Genomic DNA, 21537 nt, shown 5'->3' on the forward strand with positions numbered 1-21537 from the left:
GCCTATTTCCTGCCTTCAACCTGCGTGCGCGAGTCAGTACATACCTGGCTTGAGCTTTGGTGTAATTGAGTCCTACCATGATGATGTGGTATCCAAACTCCGTCTTGGCCTCTCCGTAGACGGGGCTCGCCGTTGTACTGGCGCTCAGAGCAAACGCAACGTCCTCGAACTTTGGGTCCAGGCTACCCTTTGTCTTCCAGCCCAGAGCACCACCTGTGAACCAATCAGCATGGGTCCTCACCCTCGATGAAGCTGCTCATGATGGGCATCACTCACCTTGTCTTGCCTTGTCCTCGGAGAACTCTCTCGCCACCTCATCAAACTTGGTTCCATCTCTCAGCTTAGCCAAAGCCTCTTCCTTCTTGGCATGCTTCTCGCACTGGCATCAGTGGTCAGATTAAAATTCCCAAGAAAACCCCACAGCTAGAGAAGACGATGCTCACCAAGATGTGCCGGACATTGATGGACTGCGCGCCCTTGGCCGCCTTGCCGCCCTTGTCGTCGCTCTCACCCTTGGCACCCTTCTTCCCTCCAGCAGACTTGCCCCCGTCCTTCTTGTCGGCCGGCTTCTTGTCGTTCTTGCCCATCTTGAGGTAGCTGCGGAGTGGTGTCGGGCGTGATGCGGACGATGGAATTTGGCCTGGAGGGGTTGGATAGTGGGGGAATTGACTATGGCGGCAACCCCCACCATGAAAAGACTCTGTCAACGGCGGCTGCGACCAATGGAGTGCGGGGAAGCCAACTTCAACACCACGTCTGATCATCCGACAGCATCTTAATGTCGCTCAGAGTGCGATTTCCACGGCTCTTTCGTAAAACGTTTTGTCTGATTTTTACTATTGTGATCAAAACTCTTTCCCATGCCAAATATTGTCTGACCGAAATCATGGATCGGTCGACGGCCGTCCTCGTCGGGCACCGTTCTTGCAAAACTTGTATGCGAAAAGGGTTGCAGCTCTTCGGATTCCCAAATCCACAACCAGAGATAGTCTCTTAGAAACGCCAATGAGTTCCTCCCATGACATTAGATTAGGAAGATCTTGTCGAGGCTCAAGCTACAAATCAGTCCTTGCCATTCCGCAGTGGGAGGTGACCGCGAGGCAACGATCCTCTATTTCAATGAAGATGAGTTGAGAAACAACCTTTCTTTGAAATTGCTTTACCTGAGATGTTTGAGTGTGAACTGAGGCGAACCCAGGCCACGTATCACAGTTTGCAAATCCAGCAACGCCTCGATCAACGATTTGGATGGCATTCTGAAAAGTCTAGTAAATGCAATTCTTTTCTACGGGTATCAATACACTATTCTCTCATGGCCTCCACAGCTTGTCCAATTAACTCAAGAAAGGCACCCTCCTCGATCCGAATATCGGCCCAGTGCCATCGGTCTCGTCGGACAAGACCTCTCTTCCTGCCCTTATCATCCTCCTCATGTCCCACCATCTCGGCGTGGGTGCTAAAGTACTTATGGCCCAACATCTGCGCCACATTCCTGAATCCCTTGTGGGACATGCTCGACGGTTGAATCTCAACGACCGCGGCGCCGTTCTCCCGGAGAAACATCGTGTGCGTCAGTCCCGCGCCGTGGACGCCTACCAGGATATCGGTGGACTGTACGATTCGAAGCTGTTCGGGGAAGGTCACCGCTCCTAGGTCGATTGCCTGAAAGTGGGCGTCGGGGAACGCTTTTCGAGCTCCGTCTAGTAAGACTTCCTGGTCCAGGAGCTTGCGGGAGCCCCGTCGATCGATGAGCGTGACGTTGAGTGGTTTGCCTTGTCGCCGCCCCGTCTCGAATTCGACGCCAAATTGCTGCATTACTCGTCGTGTAAAGACCTTCAGTAGCGGCGCGTCCTTGCAGTCTCTATCTTCCCAATCGTTCTGCCACAGAGGGTTGCTCCCTCCGGCGAGTGGAATGATGAGGTTCTGAGGCGTCTTGGCGAGGGCCTGGGCTTGTACTGGGTCTTCCAAGACCTTGCTGAGGCGAAGTGGCTCACGACCTGCAAACATTCCCCATAATGGATATAGAGGTCCTTCTTCTTGGTTGTCCAGGAAGACTACTTGGGTTCGTGGGACATCCCCAGGGATGGTAAAGAAAGGTTTGTTAAGATCGTTCCCGTCGCGACTGAGACGCAAGACGTCGAGGGACATAACCATCGACCATATCTCCATGAGAGAGTGCCAGATGTTGGAGTGGCCTTCCCTCTTCACGAGGATTGTGAACGGGCGGCTACCATGATGGGTTGGCGCTTGCGTGACTGAGGATGGCGATGCCCCAGCTTGGACGTGGACGAAGTTCTGGAATAGGAAGCCCGGACCGGTGTCGTACCAGTAGTTTCTGATATTTGAGAAGGAAATGATGCCATTTGCTGTTTCGTTGCCGGTAGGTTGTCGCACATCGCAGTCCACATGGAATTTACCGCTTTCGCGGTCTAGTACGGCGCCCTGGCCGATACAAAACGAGTCGCGGTTGTCGTTGGATTGTGTATGACTGTGGAAACATGTCAGGTTTGCGCTTGACTCTGCCGAACAGTATTGAATCCTTTGATCGCGGAGTTCGTTCAGATATCGAGGACCGAAGCGTTTGGCGCAGAATTCCGACTCGAGCAGGTCCGGCTTGCTCAAAGTCACGAGTTCCGGTAGAGAAATCAGAACCTCTTGCTTAGGCGGCCGTGGTGTGGGGTGGAATGGGTTGTGGAGAAACGACAGCCTCTCGCCAGTTTGTGTAGACCGAGACGACGATACAAGAAGGTGAAGAAGAATCATTGTAAGCAGCGCCGCCGCCCCGGCCCGCTTGCTCTTCGGTAGTAGACGTGAACGCATAGTGAGCAGACATACGGAGAACCCATAGGAAGCCGAGCGCCGAAAGTTGTTCGGTTGATACTTGATACCGGGCATGATAAATCAAAAGGAGGTCGGGAAGAGGCAAAACGTGACGTGAGTCCCGCCAGTGGGGAGGAGAGAATAGTTGATAAACTTGCTCCCTTCTCGGAAGACAAACAAAGCAGGCAAACGAACAAGGCTGGATGGTGGGTTCAGTTCTTGTGTGCAAGGCAGGCAGCCTCAGCCCCGTTCGGAATAACCACCAACATGCTGCATGCCTGACCAACAAAGGCTCAGGGGTGGGCGGACGACGAGAAAGGTGCGCTCTATCCGCGCGGCCTACCAGCTGTTGGAAGACAGTGAGAATAATTTGTTTTCTCTCCACCCACGTGCATCTCCCAGCAGTTTCCCCCATGCACTCAGCCGCTGATAACTTTCTGTTGGACGGAGAAGGTACCCGACCCCGGTCTCCTGCAGGGGGCCATGAGGTCTTACAAGGCTTAGGCAGGATGGATTCCGGATTTGAATATGAGTTGTGTTGGACCGCTTTACCTCCCTCAGAAGGTAAGTTGGCACATGGCTGGCCTCTTTTGGCAGCAAACTGTCCCATCACAATACTCTGATACGGGTGGTCGTCGGCCCATCCAACGGCGAAAGTGGGGCGCTTCCGTTGTATCACCGGACAAACCAACTAGCCAACCATCCTACTCCTAACGTTGCGCTTTTCCCAGAAAACTTTCCCATTTTCGAATCAGTATGATCCGGTGTTCTTGCCAGAACTCAAGATTCTTGTCCAAGGAGATATGTTGCGGTGACTCGTCGGGCTTTGTCGGGTCCGAATCGCCTGGGTCATCTATCATTTTGCCCACGTCCAATAGACCCATTTATTTTGAGGCACAGACCAATGGTTTATTAGCTTTAAGGTGCTGTTGGTACAGAGTAGCATCCCGCCAAATCTTACCAGGATCTGTATGAGAGGATGTGATGAGAGAGTGTCAGTACCCAGCTCTTGGGCGGCGCAGGCCAATGGCAGATCAGTTCGAGTTGCTGTTGGTAGCACCTTGTTGTCGCTGACCAGGATTATCAGGCGGATATGGCAAAAAATCTGGCGATGATTTTTCGTCTTTTTGCTGAAGAAGTACGTACTCACTGAACTACTGAGAAGCCATAAGGATGGCAGCAGTCTCTGCTCAGCACATCCGCCAACTTTTGCCCTCTCATTACCACCACTATCAATACTCGTCATAAGTATACTGTGACACGTTGATATATCATATACCACTTACTTTGGGATCGAAACCTCGGGAACTGTCATTAAGAGGTTTAACAGTAGTAACTGAGGCAAAACAAAGCAGTATACATGTATGTGTAGCATGGCCGGGCGACTGTAGTGTCACCTATTTGGAAGCCACGCAAGGTCTATAGGCTTGTGGGTTCGAATCCTTAACCAGGATCCTCAGAAGCAGGCTGTAATAAAAGAACGGCAGGTTGCAGCGCAAAGCCCGGCCACTCCCCTGTACCAAATTCGAGTCTCCGAAAGACTTGATGGATTCACAGCCATCTTCCGAAGTCAGCGGAGAATCTGTTCTCCCTGTTGTTTACCATCACCACCTTGGATTTATAGAGCTTTAAGGAGGTCAAGTTGTGTTCTGCTTGTTACCACTATCGACCGGCGACTCGTGTAGGCGATGGAGCCTTCAACTCTGACGGCTCATGGCTCGCTAGCCGTTCTATTGATTTTGCCAGCATATCTCGCGACACTGGTTCAGGCAGCTTGTGCACCATATCCTGTTCCCATACGACTCGGCAATGTTTCATTGTCAAACGGCCAGGTAGCAAGAGGCTTAGAACTAGCCATTGGGGAACCCGAGCAGAAGTTCGCTTTCATCCCACAGAGGTATTCAACCTAAGCATATACTGTTTTCTTTGCTGATTCTGTGGTACATTGCTAACGATTTTCTCAACTCAGTGGCCAAAACGGCACGTTGTTGTACGGCACCAACGGTGTTTGTACTCTTCGCGGCTCTGACAAGTGGTCCAAGGACGGCTGCACTTCCTTTCGAGGAGGTTCTTATGAACCACTCGCATCAAAGACAAGCAAAACGACATCACACGATGCAATCCCTGAAGATGACGGATGGCCAGATGTCAACCCTGTCGTTGATACGATGAAACTCAACAGCAACCTTACGCTCGATAACCTGGCCATGGGTACAGCGATGAGCGATTGGGATACTCAAGGCTATTACGCTATGATGGGACTCGGATTAGGATCAAACTCTACCATATTGAGGGTCCTGAAAGAGTCAGGCAAGATTGCCTCGCGAACGTGGAGTCTCTTTTGGGGCCGCGGCTTTGGAATGTCCTCTCAGCTGGACGGTCATCTTATATACGGAGGTTACGACCGAGCAAAAGTGTCCGGAAAGCGATACACCCAGTCCCTGACGCCCAACATTGCTCAGTGCAAGTCACAACTCGTGGTGACAGTCACGGATCTGACTATGAACTTCGATAACGGTACAGACGTCAGCATTTTCCCGTCAAAGTCGAGCGCCATCTCCACCTGCATCAACCCAACGCTTCCGGTGATGATGAGGATGCCTCTGGATCCTTACTTCTATAACTTTCTTGACTATACGGACAATACCATCGAAAACATGACTCGCTCCCTCGGGTATCACTACTGGAACATGAAATACCTTCCCAACCAAAAGCCGTATGTCCCCCCTAATCCCCAAGTCGTGTACAGCACTCCAAGCTATTCAGGTCAATTGTCCACCTCATGATGCTGACAGAAGTTGTGACTATAGATACGACGGTGCTCTAACAATCACACTCTCGTCCGGTTTGAAAATCCGTGTGGACCGCGATAACCTCGTTCTACCACACGTGCTACTCGATGAGCAAACAGGAGAGATGCTTGTCAACGCAACAGAGAAGGATATGCTCATCGACTCCATGCAGGATGTCAACAAGAACGACATGGCGCAGCTCGGCTGGCAGTTCCTCTCCGCCGCCTACCTTCAAGTCAACCACGACACTTCCGAATTCTCGCTCTGGCAGGCAAACCCCACGTGGAGCCAAGACATCGTGGCTCTAGACTCCGGTGACAACGACGTCACCGACTTCTGTTCTTCCCAGTCCAGCGAAGGCAATAAGACCGTGAATGGCGGTGGGGACGTCGGCGGCAGTGGGGAGAGTAGCGGGAATGACTCGTCGGCAAGCACAAGCTCCCCGGGCCTCTCTCGCGGAGCTATCGCCGGGATTGCCGTTGGCGGAGCCGCAGTTGTGGCCCTCATCATTGGAACTGCAGTATGGTTTCTCAAGAGAAAGAAGTCGAAGGCCCCTTCAATACCCTCGCCGGGAATGGGGCAGAACGCATCGTGGCTGCCACAGCCTCCAGGCCAAGACCTTCCACCCAAGACACCACCAACGTGCGAGTTGGAAAATGGAGATACCACAAACTTCCGGCGGTATGAGATGGCGGGATGAACAGTGATGAAGGGCCGACGCAGTCGTGCCAGAAATAATGTTACATATTGATGACGTTCGAAGGGGGATGGCTTTTCTTCTTTAGATCTAGAACCTATTTTGTATTATACCTCACGAACACTTCGTCCTCGTCTTACCCTCTAGCTAGCCTCTTTGGCAGAAACAAGTCAGTATTCTATCCTCGGCGACACCCAGTGGCTTGTACTGTTCGGGGTATCTCTATTTTTTGGTGTTTCGGTCTTGAAGACATCGTTGGTCTTCGAGATTAGTTGAGTAGGAGGCGCACGGGCCTTGTAAGCGGTGTACTGACCCCGCGGTCATAACTGAGTGATTGTGAAGTCTGGCATTTGTCATCCCACTGAAAAGTGGACGGAATGGAAACAAGTCAGTTTGTACTTGGAAGACTGAGGATAAGATTGCTGTCTAAACAAGATTGGTGTTTTCTTGTCTTACAAGGCGGCCTAGGACTCTTGCAGTACAGGGATCGTGATCCAAGGCGAACTTGCGATTTGTCATACAAGTAGATCTCTAAAACCCACTCTCAAAGACTTGGTAAGCAAAAATGCCATTCAGCTTACCAAACACAGCTGAAAGATGTCAGTCCTTCCTCGGAGCCAATTTGTCCGTCCGTGTCTTAAGTTTCAGTGTATGCGGGGTCCGCGGTAGGCAGATCGTAGCACCGGAAACAGTTCCCAAGTTAGGTGCAAGCTGAGCGCAACTATTAGGGTTTCCTACTCATAAAAGAGCTTGCCAGAGTCCCCCTCGCCACCGGTTTAAAGATAGCTAATCAGATTGACCGGACATAACGACTGAGACTTGAAGTTTCAGTAAACATCAAGTATTGTTCAGTTGACTCTATCCATTTAACGTTGAATCCAATCCACTTAGCAACAATTCCAACAAATCCCCACAAAAAGCCGCACCAACAAGACCAAAATGGCATCTGAGAAGCTTAAACCGATCAGGGTCTGGACCTCCAAGAACGGCCCGAACCCATGGAAAGTCCATTTTGTCCTCGAGGAGCTTGGGATCCCCTACGAAGAAAAGTACATCGACTTCCCCGACATGAAGAAGCCGCCCTTTGAAGCGATCAACATCAACGGGCGCGTACCCGCCATCGAGGACGGCAACACGGGCATCACGCTGTGGGAGTCCGGCGCCATCCTCGAGTACCTCGTCGAGACGTACGACAAGGAGAAGAGGTCAATCAGCTTCGAGCCGGGCACGGCCGACTACTTCCACGCCAAGCAGTGGCTGCACTTTCAAATGTCCGGTCAGGGCCCGTACTTTGGCCAGGCCATCTGGTTCCACCGGTACCACTCCGAAGACGTGCAGAGTGCCAAGGACCGGTACGTCAAGGAAATTCGGAGGGTTTCCTGGGTCCTGGACCGGGCACTCGAGGGACGCGAGTTCCTGGTGGGTGACAAGTGCTCCCATGCGGATATTGCTTTTATCCCCTGGTTCAATGTCGCGTTCTACCCGTGGTATAACATGAAGGTTCCTGGCGCATTTGCGGATCAGATCGATTTTGCAAAGGAGTTCCCGAACACGGCCGCGTGGATGGACAGGCTCAGAGCTAGGCCTGTCATTGCGGAGACCTTGAAGAAGAGAGCTGCAACTCTGTAGAAGAAGAAAAAGCGTAGACAGTAGTCCATTCATGGAGTCAGATGATAAAAATAAGTCAGTATTCAAGCAAGCGCGTATATGAGAAAATGCGTTGTGACGTGCTGCACATTACGACACAGAGACATCTCGGCCCGAAGCCCCCACTATTTGCGGAAGAGCCATCCGGGCCCGCCTCCGGGCCGCTTTTTGTCAGCCCAAACGAGGCCGAGATCGACCCGGACGAGCGGATCTCGTTCAGGTCTCTTAGCGGCTCGCCCAGGAAGCCGGATAGAAGCCCGCTTTCATCGCTCTCGCTTCCTCATACGCTGCGATATCTGTATCCGCTACAGTGGGGAAGTGAGTGTACAACAGCCCAGAAGAATGAGGTTGGCAGGTGCCATTGTATCCGAATCAGTGAACGCAATTGGAGAACACGGAAGCGGGCGGAGGGCAAACACCGCTCGGAGCCGATTGCAACCTTGAGATCATTAATGTGTGTCTTTGCTTCGGACTGGTATACTTGCCTTATCCGGACGAGTGGGAAACTTGCGTTTTGGCACATGGCAAATCAGCGTCGATGCAAAGTCGATTATTCGCGGCTCGCGTCCTCGCGTCGAAAAAAAAAAGTGGGATTTCCGGAGCGACCTGGGACCTGCAGCTTATGAACCATGAAGTTTGAACGCCCTACCACGCGCAGACAGGCACGCACTGGAGCCAATCTCTGCGTAAAACCGAGATCTCCGAGTACTGGAATTTTCTCTTAGCTCGGCACCAAGGAGCCCAGCGTTATCGCTGGCAAAGGTTGCCTCACCGTCATTGATGGAGCTTTCTATCATTAGCCTTGTGGGAATAAACCGGGATCTAGTAGAATGCAAAGTGGGAGAAAGAGAGAGAGGCAACTTCCCTGTCGTGCTCGGTATGAAGTCACGTATCAGTCTTGCTAATCCCCAATGACTCAATGTTGCAACTTTCTCGGTGTTCCTGCCGCTGCCGTCTGTAACAGTTTCAACTCTAAAGAGACATCACACCCATATCAGCTGAATCTGAGATCCAGGAAGTATGTTCCCCTGGCGCTCTACTAGGTATACCTGAGGAGAAACCTATTGGGGAATAGGATGCAATCTTTTCTACAACGCCGGCGTGCGGGCGTTGAAGCCCAGGCACAAATCGACAGAGACATTGGAAAAGCACAGTCCTCAACAGCACAAGAAAGGCCGCACGACGGTATAGGCAGGGACCTTGAGAACCAATCTTCTTCATCACAGGAGGAGGAGAAGCGAGCAAGTCCACTCTTGGAATCACTAGGCGGTACTCTCACCACCAAACCCGAAAGCAACGACCACCGGAATCATGAAGGGGAGTACGATGCCTCCGGTCCAAACGTCGAACGAAGCCAGACGGCACGGACAGGACACTCCGAAGGCACAGCCCTCGGCCGCGTCCTAACCGGCATCCACGTCCGGGACCGGACCGGCGAAGAGGGCCACGGCGGCCGCGTCTTCGTCGTCGGCTGGGCGGGGCCGGACGACCCCTTAGACCCGCACAACTGGCCCACGGCGAAGCGCATCGGCGTGACGCTCCAAATCTCCCTCATCGCCCTCTTCGTCGGCTCCGCGTCCGGCATCGACGCCACGGTTCTTCCGCAGGCCGCGCAGGATCTCGGCGTCAGCCAGGTCGCCGAGTCGCTCGCCACGGGCCTCTACCTCGTCGGCATGGGCCTGGGCTCCCTCATCGCGGGGCCCTTTTCCGAAACCTTTGGTCGCAACGCCGTGTACGCGGCTTCCATGGCCATCTTCATGATTTGGATCATGGCGTCCGGCCTGGCTCCCAACTTTGGCGCGCAAATCGTCTTCCGGTTCCTGGCGGGATGCTCCGCTTCGACGCCGCTCGTCTGCTCCGGCGGCTCCATCGCAGACATGTACAACCGGCTCGAAAAGACGTGGAGTTTTCCCTTGTACGCGATAACCTGCTTCGGCGGCCCCATGATCGGCGCCGTTATGGGCGCCTACATTGGACCTTCCAACGCCGTGAGCTGGCGCTGGGTAGAGTGGACGACGCTCATCTCGTCTGGGCTCGTGCTGGTGCTTGTCCTGCTCTTCATGCCCGAGACGTACGGCCCGCTGCTCCTGCAGTGGAAGGCCGCACACTACCGCCGTATCACGGGCGATGACCGCTTCCGCTCCGAGCACGAGATCGTCGACGCCACGCTCTTCAGCCGCCTCAAGACGAGCATGACGAGGCCGTTCCTCATGCTGACGGAGCCCATCATCATCGCCATGACGCTGTACATCACCGTCGTGTACATCGTCCTCTTCACCTTTCTCGTCGGGTGGCCCTACATTTTTGAGTATACCTACGGTCTCGACCAAGGGCTCGCCAACATCATCTTCATCTCCATGTTCGTCGGCACGCAGGTCAATTTCCTCTTTGTGCCCTTCATCTACGCCAAGACAGCGAAACGGGTCAAAAGCGATGGTGGAAAAGCGAGCTTCAAACCAGAGATCCGTCTGTGGTACGCCACCTCCGGCGCCGCCGTCTCCGTCCCTATATCGCTTTTCTGGCTCGGCTGGACAAGCTTCTCCAACATCAGCGTCTGGTCTGCCATCTTCGCGGTCGCCGTGTTCGGGTACGGCGTCACCGGCATCTTCATGTGCGTGTACATGTACATAATCGACTCGTACGAGATATACTCGGCCTCTGCGCTCACGTTCGTCGCGCTCATTAGGTATATGGTTGCGGGCGGCATGACCGTGGTAGGAATCCCCTTTTACGAGAAGATGGGAACGCACTACACTCTGACTATCCTCGCCTGTATATCGGCCGTGCTTGCGCCGATACCCTATGTTTTGTATTACTATGGCCACTGGCTTCGAGCCAAGAGCCGCTTTGCGGTATCAATGTAAAGTAGTATCACATCTAGACAGCGTCAACTTTCTCCTAAATAGCACATCACGCTGCTGCACGTACATTTGTATATTTCTTCATGAGTTGTGGGATTATGATGACCATCCTACCTAGCTCAAGGAAAACGCTGAGCGGCAAGCTAGATCTAGCTGACGCGGTGCGGCCAGGCTGTTTGCCTGTCGAAGAGAGAGTGTTTTATGTGTATTCGGCCACGATATCGATATGCATCTAATGAATCCGAGACTTGAAAGTTTCGGATTAACAAGGATCTAGACGGACACCTCCAAACGAAAACCCTCCAATCCACTTTCTTTCAAAGTCTTTGGAAACCATCAGGAACGCCTCACCATCGCTGCCGACTTCCACTTCTGGCCCGGGCACCTCGCACCAGCCAGTGTTTCTGAAAGTATTCCAAAGCCCTGGCCCAATGACTTGCTCTTTGTAACCATCCTCCAAGAGTTGGGGAGGAAACCGTGGAGTGATATCAGCATCGACGAATTGGCCGAGGAAGTTATTAGGGCTCCTTGCTCGCCCGGCGCTGCAACGCAAGTTCCAGGGATAAAACCATGGAGAATCTGGCATTGGTTTACCCATCTCGATCAAGTCTGCCGGGAAGTATCTTTCTCTGATCGTATTTTCTGGTGAACCATCGGGGGACCAGCAGGGTGGCACAGATTGTGATGAACTAGGACAGTTCTTACCTGCAAAGAACCAAAATACCCACTGAGAGCGGTACCGGCCAGGGTCTATCCACTTGATGTGCCCACGAATCTGCAAGTTCACGATGCGGCGACACGTCAGAATAGTTTCTCCAATCGGTTTAACACTGTTCTGGCTCTCAATGTGTGGCTCAACGGTTGTTCCAAGAGGATAGCCATTGTCCCCCACGGGTTCCCTGTACCAGAGTAGGCGCCCTGGAAAGTCTTGATCGAGATCTTTCTCGTGTAGGCTCGAGAAACTCTTGGAGGGAATGGAGTGGGGTCTTGGAGCACCATTGTGCTTATTCCATTGTTTTTCACGCTCCCTTTCAATTTCGAGCGTCTCATCTCGAGCCACCAGTGAGTTCCTAGCAAGGATTTTGAGCCTTTCAATAACGTTATCGTACTCGTCATCATGGGGCCCGAACTTCACCATGTTAGAATGAGTACGGGCAATGGGACACGTGTGCTGGGCGCCTCCTTCCCAGCGGCGGCGATGAGTTGCCGATTCTTGGTCAACAAGAAGCTCGGGTCTTCCAGTCATCTCCCAGTTTCCGGCTTCGTCCTGTTTGGTGTCAACGCTGATACAAAGGGCGCAGTGGAGATGACTCGTTCACCTTCTGTGCCGTTGGCGACACGTGTGTCTCGTAGAAGTACACGATCTCAGAGTCGCCTTCTCCGCCTAGGGCTGCAGGAAATTCCTTCTCGCCAACACTTATGATCTGCGAACCAAGGCGATCTAGCGACTGAAGAAGGGGAAGGTTTGGCCCGGATTCAACGATGGGGATGAGCGATTCAATCTTCATACCAAGGTGAGGAACTCCAAAGAAGGCGATACCATATACCGCCCGAACGATCTGTGAATCTTGTTCGTTGTCAGACTTGAACATATCAATCAGCGCCTAGATTCCTTGTTAAGCCTGTGCAACCTTAAGGGAGTCATCTCATTCAACCAACCTGCTTCGCGATGAGCCCACCCATGCTATGGGCAATTAGAATTATCGGTCTAGTTGGAGGGCCAGCTAACGGGAGTAGGCTGTTGCGGAGCTTCTTTGCCAGGTCTTCTATCTTTTGGATACTTTTACTGTCTGCAAGAGTAGAATTGTAACCCCAAGTTATAACTCGAGCAATCTGAGTCTTGTCCTTGGCTTCTCTCAGGTGAAATGGAAGAGAGTCTCGTAGCCACATGTGGCTTCCGCCCCTTTCCTTGAACGAACCGAAGGCGTGTCCGCCAAGCCCAGGAATCGCGACAACACTGTCAAATAATCAGCGTTGGCATCATATCTTCATTAGGTATACATGATGCTTACTCAATCTTGTGACCCTTTGATGACGGCATGTGCAGAGTAGTCATTCCCTCGAAATCGTCGTCGATCATCATAGATTGACTTTGGAGGCTACGGCGTCCTTCAACGGACACGTCAGGTAGCTGGATGTACCACGGTGGACGACTCAACTTGTGTGCTTGGAACTGAGATGGTGGGATTTTGAAAGTGACTGTGGCAGTGTTGGAGCGGCCGTGAATCTCGCGAGCGATAGACTTGACAACTGGTTTGCTCAGAGGATCGAGCTCACTTAGGTGCAACTCTAGATCATTGCCGCTCCATGTAAGAGGCACCCCGCGGATGCGAAATGTCACGTTGGGATTGAATGACGGCACCGGTACGTTTCCACGTGGTCTCTTGTAAAAGTGTAGAAAAGCGAAGATGGCCAGTGTAGCCAGAAAGTAAGACAGCGGCACGCTCACTGGCTCCATATTTCGAGAAGAACTGCTCCGTTTCTGTTTCTGATGATCTTTGACAGGGTCAAATTGAATCGTTGTCTGTGCTTAGGAAGTCGATCAAGAAAGTAGATCCTAGGACAGAAGGTAGGAGGGAAAGCGGGAACACATAAGGGAATTACAGATACCGACCAACCTTTTTTATGAAGTTGCGGCTGGATCAGGCGTGATATGATAGCCAATGAACCAAAAAAGCGGTCAGTTGGGGCTGAAAATCGGAACACTTCTAAGCCACTGATCTTGGCTGCTTGTAGTGAAGCCATCAACTCGCACATTGATGCGAGGGCAGGCATACGTAGGCGCCATAGGCCCGAATCGATCATTTTGAACGGACTATGCAGGCTGCGCCACATTACTTTGTCTCGGCTGTGATAGGAGATGAGGAGGATCAGGCTGGCGAGTGGGCTCGGCCGACTTATCCAGAGAATCGGGTTAATACCTGAGGGGAAGAATAGATCATGAGTCAACTGTCAAATTAATGCTATTGATAATCCTCTCTCTCAATGATTGATCCACTGCATTTGATAAAGGTCTAAAGAGCGCCACCATAAGCAGACTGCCTCGATATCATTCTACTGTATTTTCCCGCCCAGCCGTCACTTTTTTGTGATACTGAAGCGTTGACAGAAGATAGAAAACAAAAAGACTCGACCACACAATCAACATAATTGCAATCGCCGCTGCAACGAATCCGAGTGATATGAGAGCAACACCGTATGAAAATGCTTGAAACTCCCCATCCGACCCCAGCCTCTCAGTTGCCAGGGCCACTTGCAAGGCCGACAGAATGACCGTGATGTAGATGAAAACCACCAAGAGCCAGCCAAAGTTGCGCTCGAAAAAGGTGGTGTACTGCTTCGAACCCGAAATATAGCCGTACACAAAGTTCCTCGCCGAGAACCCAGCTGCGCCCAAGCGGGAGAGCGTGTTGAGGCGGGACAGGCGGAGTTCGCCATATTCGTAACGACGGCTCACCCAGCTCCGCGTTTGGAAGTCGTTTTGGTTGGAGAATTCGAGCACCATGTTTGTCCAATCTTCCCATGTTATGCAAGAAGGCAGTAAACCCATCTCGTGTGCGATTCGCAGATCGCTGCGGTAGCTGACGAGCCATACGTATGAGAGCAGCAACCCGCAAGCACTCTTATATAGCGCCTCATCCCCACAGATTGTCTCTTGCCACAAGGAGTGATCGAAAAAGTAGTCAGGTAAGGGTTTGATAAAGATGGTCGTCTCGTGCCACGTCATATGCTCCTCGGGGTTCTCGGTCACGCAAATGTTCCGCCCGACTACCTTTTGGCGATGAAGTGGACGCGTCGCTCGGGGAAGCCCCGCGAGCCACAGGTATGGGTACATCTTCTCCAACCTCGGGGTTTGCAGGTCGGTCTCGAGGAATAAAGTGACGCTTTCTCTGGCATTGACTAGTCGGTCATCGTTCCGGAAGATGGGGGGCAGAGTGGTGTTTATCGAAAGACGAAGGGCGGTGTCTCGCGAGACGGGTACGGGAGATTTGGGTGGTGGTGCAGTTGCATGCAGCGTTTGGGCCATCGCGCCGCCAACTTCGAGGTCGGGGATACAGTCTGACCATGGATGAGGAGACAAGATACTGCGAGACAAGTTGGTTCGACCGATTGAGCGGCCTCCGTAACAGTACTCTCAAATTGATGAATGTATGGCTGCTTATAAAGTATTCTTACGACCAGGCTGAAGCGGATGGGAAGCATCGGTATCGGTGATCCAGAGCCTTATGCCAGTGATTTGGCCAGGGTGAGCCATGGCTGCTTCTATGCGTACCTACATTCAAGTACAGTGGGTGTATGTAGTAACCGGCTGCACTCAAGTCGAGATTTGATTCCCTCCGAAGGCTGAAATTAGCTCCGATCAATTGAGACACACCTGCTTCTCCTGGCCGTTTTAGCTCAGCTAAGGTACTCAGTATAGACCTTATCTCGCAGTCGAAGCAAGCATCCAGTCAGCCGCTGCCAGGGCTGGTGCAACAAGTGTGGGAAACGTGACGCAAAGGACTGTTCCATAGCGCCAAAGCTCTTCAAGACGGAATCCCCCTGCTGAATCAGGTACACACACAAGTGCGGGCGCCTAATATCACCAACAGCTCCGGGAATGACCCGGGAGCGGGCCCGGCGCTGCGGTCCGGAGGTGGAGTTGTTCTAAGGTGCATTGCCATTGAGGAGATCAAGGACATTGATAGCTGCGGGCGATGTTGACAGTACAACCCAGCATGCGCGAAGACCCCAACAACCAGACATAAATAAAGCCGGCCAACCCCAAAGAAGCCGGGATTGGACATCTGGAAGAGGAGAAAAGAGACAAGAAACAGATATGAATCCCGGGTTTGCACAGCAATAACAGTCAAGGAAACTCTTCACAAATCAGCAACTCTTTATTCTCGAGGGTTTCTCCTATTCCCCCGCCCCTCCAATCCATGGACCTTGTCTCCCAAGAAATGTTGCACTTCACACGTTCTGCCTAATTGCTGTGAGTCTTCTCAACTCCCACGTGAAATTCCTCTCCCCTTCTTTCCATCTCGGACCTGCCGCATCGTGTGACATGAGGTTGTTTTCTTTTTGCTTCGTATCAACTGCCTGCCAACCAGCCTCCTCGCCACATACCTCTCCCCCAACATCATCATCGCCCCCCTGCGACGTGACCGTCCAATGTTTGGTTTTGTTTGTCAAAAAAGAAGAGGAAGAGAAGATAAAAAGCCCCTACGCGAAGTAGTTACACAAACAAAAGCCATTGAATAGCTTGAAAATAAACGCCAGCCCGTGGGATGATGTTCCTCCTCGGATGACGAGGAGGTTCCCGACCATGCATATAATAATAGTAAAAAAAGACACAAAACTTTACATCGTGCTGTCGTCGCTTCCGTTGCATTACCATTTCGTATGGGAATCATCACCCCCAAGGAATCAAAATTCAACGCAGCCAACCCCCTTTCGAGTCGTAATAATCATGGGCTATGCGTCTTTGGCCCCTCTTTTCTTGAGACATTTGGCAGTGTGGTGACTACCTGCCTTGGGGTCTCGAACTGGCCATCTCACCGTGCCGTCCACGGTGCTGCGTCGTGTCGTATGCCTGAAGCACTCTCGATTGACTCTCATCTGCTTGGGAGAATGCGTAACCGCGCTGCTTACGCATGCGCTGCACTTGTCGCACCTTGCGAATTGCCTTTTGGAATTGCTCCATTCTGATGGATGGATTAGTGAGCTGTCGTTAGAGAGGGCTGTAAGTTTTAGGGAGCAACGTACCTTGGTCTGTAATCTTGGATGTTGTACTTCTGAATCTCCTGAATGTGATGGTATGTCTGCGGCATGTACATGCGCTTGGCAAACTTCCAGGCAAAATCGCGCATAAGACACATAATCGCGAGCGCAAAAGTCTGCAACCAGAAGACGGGGCTGCTGTACAGCTTGGGAATGACACCGTGATACTCGGCGGAGAAGGGGATCATGGGGGCGACGGTGCCGTACAGAGCGATGAAGCCCCACCAGAAGAGCATACTGCCAGGAATGGCCATGACGTGGTACTTGGTCCAGTTGTTCGTGATCAGAGCCGCCTTGCCGAGAACGGTGAGCAGGACCGCAGCGTACATGGCCGTGCCCCAGACCCAGTGACCGGCTATTTGTCCATCGCCTTGGATGAGTTCACCATACCAGATGAGTTGGCCAAAGACGTAGAGGATGATGGAGTGATACACAGCGTTGGCAACCCACTCGGCAAAGACCTTGATCTTGAAAAACTGATTTTGCTGACCCATGTTGTACAATTGCGGGTAGCGGTCGAGGAGTCTGGCGGAAATGAATTGGTCAAGGATACCCAGAGCGAGAGGAGGGAGGACGGTGTAAAAGACGTTGTAGAACGAAAGCGTCCAAGACTCGTAAATGACGGCTCCAGAGAAGACATTTTGGAAAGTGTACTGGTCAAGTTAGCAATCTAAAGTCCGCAATCCATCCACCAACAAACTTACCCAAAACTGCGTCATGTACAAGGTGATGTTCTTGTAGAAAGAGAACAGAATGGTCTTGGCAACACGCTGGTAGCTCCAAGCGCCGTGAACGAGTAGTAGCTTTCTGAGATACCGGAACTGGCCGATGGATACGTCGGCGCTTCGGGCGGCCTGTAGACCTTCCATACCGCTAATGCCCACACCGATATGGGCAGCTTGAATCATGGACACATCGTTGGCACCGTCACCAATGGCCAGCGAGATGGCCTCCTTTTGATACTTCTTGACCAACTTGACGACAAGAGCCTTTTGGAGGGGAGAGACACGGCAGCAAATGACGGCCTTGCACATGATGGCGAGGTCAAGGAATTGCTTCTCGAGGTCCTTCTCCAAGGCGTAAGTCAAAGACTTGCCATCGATGACGAGTGCGAGAGTTTCCGTTTCAATCGTCCCATCTCCTTGAGTGCGAATAGCTTCGAGCTTCTTTTGTATATTGTCGCGAGTCGCTTCGGCGCTTTCCTCGTTCACAATCAAGAGCATCATATCCTCGCTAAGCAGCTTGCAGCTCATTCCAATGTTGATAGCAGTCTCCTGACGATCGCCTGTCAGAACCCACACTTTGATGCCGGCCTGCTGAAGTGTATGAATGGTCTCGGGAACACCATCCTGAAGGCGATCTTCAATAGCAGTCGCTCCAAGGAGGTAAAAGTCGTGCTCAATGAGTTCTGCTGCCTTGTCCAGCTCGTCGGCACGGTTGCCGCCAACGGTCATGCCGGCCTTTTCAAAGACCTGGAACCATTCCTGGAACTCCTGCTCGGGAACTTCACGCATGGCAAGGCAAAGCGTTCGGAGACCTTCAGAAGCGTACTCTTCCAGGTGACGCAGGGTGGCTTCGACGTGGGGGTTCTGATCGTTCAGGCGCTCGAGAATGACAGTATCGGCACCTTTGCAGTATACGCGGACCTTTCCGTCGGGGCATCGATAAATAGTCGACATGCGCTTTCGGGTAGAGTTGAACTCGCAAACGGCCAATAGCTCATACTCGAGCTCACGTCCTCCAGCTTCAATGAAGACAGACCTCGGCTTGCGATCGGTGAAGACGTAGCCGAGCTCAGCCGCGCCCTCGACGAGCGCACCCTCATCGGGTGAGGCGGCTTGATACTTGATTTTGCCGCCCTTTTCCTCGCTCCTCTCGGGAATGACTGTGTGACAAGTAGCCAGCAACGCCAGAAAATGATCAATCACGGGAGCCGTTTCGTGGCTCTTGAGGTTCTCCGCCAATCTCTTATAATCGTGGATTCCGACCTCAACACCATCCTGAATTGTCGCCCTGAGGTCCTCGGGAACATCTTCGGCATATTGAATACCGCCAATCGAAGCCTGTTTGAATTCCATCATATTGCAAGTCAAGGTGCCCGTCTTGTCGGAGAAGACATATTCAACCATGCCCAGTTCTTCGACTAAACTCGATGTTCTGCAGTTTGCCGGCGTGTCCGTTCTGTCATAGTAGATGTCGAGATCATCGTTGATGAGGATTCCGTGCCAGTACTTGACCATTTCCAGCGTGACGAACAGGGAGATGGGCACAAGGGAGGAGAACAAAACCCAGTATGTGACCATGTCCTTGAAGAAGGTCTTGATGATGTCGTTTGCTGATCCGGTAGAGTCAAGCATCAGGTACTGGAGAGCTTGGCCCTCAACCTTGCGCTGAACAAGATCGCCTACTGTGCAAATGACGCTAAGCACAAGGAGGATACCGACCAGCACGAGAACAAGAATGTTCAGCTTCTTCTCGACCTTTGTGCGTTTGATGGGTGCAGCAGTGGCGTTACGCATGAGCTTTGTCTCGTGCCCAGTGAAGACAACCACACCATGAATCCAGGGCGTATTACGAAGAGTGGCACCTCGAAGCAGAAGCTGCTCGGGGTTGAGGGGCAGCTCTTTTTCACCACCACCAGCCTGCATTGTCAGGGTGGCCTCATATGTGTATAGACTGCTGTTGGGCTGTTCGGACTTGATTCTTCCTCCGAGTCGGCTCAGATCGCTGGAGCTGACCATCGTACACGTCTCAGGTAACGCCTGCTTGATCTTCAAGTTTGTTTCTCCGTCGAGGTTTGCTGTTTCGATGTAGCAAAGTCCCTCGGGCTCGGAACTTGCAAGGAGGACCAGATCGGCAGGGAAGGGCTCTTCAGATTCGACGCGGATAATGTCTCCGACCGCAACATTGATCCACTTGGACTCCTGGAAGGCGGTTCCGCGCAGGATGCGGGCCTTGGACGTGTTCAACTGGTGATCGGCTTGTTTTCTTCGGTAGTCCTCCACCAGTTCCTTGCCTGCCGACACCATCATGACGATGAAGAGCGGAATGATGGTAGTGTATCTGTTAGTAGGCGAGAGGTTGGGGATTTGCTGCAGCGCAGCCGTGAACAAGAAGAAGATGTTGGCAAACTTTGAAAACTGTTCGAAGAGGAATTTCGGGAGGAAGGTTGCGACATTGTACTTGGCCGTCGAGATGTGGTTGTCGACGTACTTGTTCGCTGCGTTTGCGGGCGGGTTGTTGAGATGGATCAATCTGGGACCCAGTGTCGAAGGGTCCGGCTTCTTGCCTCCGAATCCAAACTTGAAGTTACCCATGTCGAACTTCTTGCCCCCCTTGGCTTGCGCATCGATGCCAGAGTCTGTCCGTCCGTTGCCGCCAGCCTCCGTCAAGGGCAAGTCCATCTCCGAGTAACCTTGGCCCATCCCAAGCTTATTTTTCATGCGGCCAAAGAAGCCTCCACCCAAACTCAGGACGCTGTTACGGTTCCGAGCATTGGACCTCGCGGAGGGGTCACCAACATTGTTCGTACTCGTCGCGGCGCCGCCTTGTTGGTAGTACGATTCGCCTTCGGCCGAGTAGTCGTCAAAGTCGTCGGCGTATCGCTGGTAATTGTTTAGTTCTGATGTTTGACTGTAGTGTCTCTGCATGTATGGGCCGGAAGATGCGCCGCCAGAGACACCAGGCGATTGAGGGCCTCCAGGTAACGGTCTCAATGCTGAGGGTTGCTGTGTGTGATTCCCTCCCCCTCCTCCACCGCCGCCGCCTACAAAGTCATCGTACGAAACGGAGGGTCGGCCCTGGGCCTGGTCTTGATCGTGGTTGTAGGAGCGTAAAAGGTCGTCGTCGTTCATATTCGATCGCTGTCCGGCATTGTAGGTCGGTTGCTCGCTGTCCAAGTCTAGTAGTAGGTCGTTATTCGAGGGTCCTCCTGGAGGACCACCCGTAGGTCGTCCAGTCATGCCGGGAAGGCTGGTAGCGTTGCTGGGCGATCAATTTGCAAGTGTCAGAATGGCCAACATGCGAATTTCGAGGTGATTGGATTATCGTCGTGTTTCCGGATACATGAAGGGAAGAAGCGATGCAGTCGAGAGGGTGTGGTCGCGGACGATTTGGCAGCCTAATCGGTGGATGATGGAGATTCGTATCGGCGGGAGCAGTGTAGCTAGAGGCGACGACGACGACAACGACAATCGGCAATGAAAGCGACGCCGCAGCTGGGCGTTTGCTGAGGGTAGCTGATGTGGTGGGAAAAAAAGAAGTGGCCCAGCAGTCCGTATTTGTTGCAGCACAGCCTCTTTCTGGCGCAGGATTAGGATTACACAGTGGTCGGCTTGCGCTACGTCAACGGGCTGAGTGCGCAAGTGTACCGTAGGTAGTTGGTCGCCAGGCGAAGACGAGAGTAGGTACCTAGTGACCGAAAGACGGTCCCCGGTGGCATTGGCTCAGGAGGCAAAGCAACGCAGTCGCTATGATTGGCTTGCAACGGTCGAATAATTTCACAACAGGAGAGGACGTCTTTTAGACTGTCGAGAGGCCAAGAAGTAAGGTGATGTGAGGTGTCGTCCGCGGAAAGGGTGGGATCTGCGGAAAGTCGTGTTTGAGGTATTGGTGGTGCTTGAATGGGGTTGAATTGGGGGGAACTCGGGAGACAGCGCAAGGGAGCCGACCGGATGAGACTGGAAGCTAAACACGCAGCAGCAGCAAGTACTTAGCAGCAAGGCGTTAGACTGGGCGTAACTTGTAAGGTTGGTAGCGTGGGTTTTTCGGGGAGGCGCAGGGTACCAGTAGCAGCGTCAAACAGTGCAGATTGAAGACACCAAACCTCAATGGACGGGACGGGGAAGGGTCGAAAGGGTCTCGTTGGCTTGAACCCAGGCGCCTTGCTTGCGGTACCAAGGTACTTGGCTGGCCTCTAACGTCTGCTCACAGCTGGCAGCTTCCTCAGGCAGATGCG

At 52.6% G+C, this 21537-nt stretch overlaps 7 protein-coding genes across 7 annotated transcripts, besides 1 other annotated feature; 3 read left to right on the top strand and 4 right to left on the bottom strand.

Moving 5' to 3' along the window:
• Positions 1-2: 2 nt before the first annotated feature.
• CCOS01_15257 (peptidyl-prolyl cis-trans isomerase PIN4) lies at positions 3-587 on the bottom strand (the record flags this gene model as incomplete). The annotated part of the gene is made up of 4 exons (XM_060463399.1): positions 3-20; positions 77-213; positions 277-379; positions 444-587. 4 exons carry the CDS (start codon positions 585-587, stop codon positions 3-5), a joined length of 402 nt encoding a protein of 133 aa, XP_060306002.1.
• Positions 588-1302: 715 nt separating this feature from the next.
• CCOS01_15258 (DUF563 domain-containing protein) lies at positions 1303-2895 on the bottom strand (the record flags this gene model as incomplete). The annotated part of the gene is made up of 1 exon (XM_060463400.1): positions 1303-2895. The coding sequence occupies one exon, from the start codon at positions 2893-2895 to the stop codon at positions 1303-1305; it is 1593 nt and encodes a 530-aa protein (XP_060306003.1).
• A 344-nt stretch (positions 2896-3239) lies between these two features.
• Positions 3240-3305: a sequence feature (Short protein (CCOS01_15259, KAK1510428.1) was converted to a misc_feature.).
• A 1203-nt stretch (positions 3306-4508) lies between these two features.
• Positions 4509-6312, top strand: CCOS01_15260 (uncharacterized protein; the record flags this gene model as incomplete). The annotated part of the gene is made up of 3 exons (XM_060463401.1): positions 4509-4717; positions 4790-5536; positions 5631-6312. 3 exons carry the CDS (start codon positions 4509-4511, stop codon positions 6310-6312), a joined length of 1638 nt encoding a protein of 545 aa, XP_060306004.1.
• Positions 6313-7248: 936 nt separating this feature from the next.
• Positions 7249-7938, top strand: CCOS01_15261 (glutathione S-transferase II; the record flags this gene model as incomplete). The annotated part of the gene is made up of 1 exon (XM_060463402.1): positions 7249-7938. One exon carries the CDS (start codon positions 7249-7251, stop codon positions 7936-7938), a length of 690 nt encoding a protein of 229 aa, XP_060306005.1.
• Positions 7939-9032: 1094 nt separating this feature from the next.
• Positions 9033-10820, top strand: CCOS01_15262 (major facilitator superfamily transporter; the record flags this gene model as incomplete). The annotated part of the gene is made up of 1 exon (XM_060463403.1): positions 9033-10820. The coding sequence occupies one exon, from the start codon at positions 9033-9035 to the stop codon at positions 10818-10820; it is 1788 nt and encodes a 595-aa protein (XP_060306006.1).
• Positions 10821-11079: 259 nt separating this feature from the next.
• Positions 11080-13275, bottom strand: CCOS01_15263 (uncharacterized protein; the record flags this gene model as incomplete). The annotated part of the gene is made up of 4 exons (XM_060463404.1): positions 11080-12084; positions 12137-12421; positions 12477-12774; positions 12830-13275. 4 exons carry the CDS (start codon positions 13273-13275, stop codon positions 11080-11082), a joined length of 2034 nt encoding a protein of 677 aa, XP_060306007.1.
• A 591-nt stretch (positions 13276-13866) lies between these two features.
• On the bottom strand, positions 13867-20542 carry CCOS01_15264 (phospholipid-translocating P-type ATPase; the record flags this gene model as incomplete). The annotated part of the gene is made up of 4 exons (XM_060463405.1): positions 13867-14876; positions 16359-16504; positions 16566-17233; positions 17285-20542. 4 exons carry the CDS (start codon positions 20540-20542, stop codon positions 13867-13869), a joined length of 5082 nt encoding a protein of 1693 aa, XP_060306008.1.
• Between the last annotated feature and the right edge of the window lie 995 nt (positions 20543-21537).

Source organism: Colletotrichum costaricense, assembly GCF_030867565.1.
Source record: "Colletotrichum costaricense strain IMI 309622 chromosome Unknown Scaffold_23.1, whole genome shotgun sequence".
Taxonomy (NCBI): Eukaryota; Fungi; Ascomycota; class Sordariomycetes; order Glomerellales; family Glomerellaceae; genus Colletotrichum; species Colletotrichum costaricense.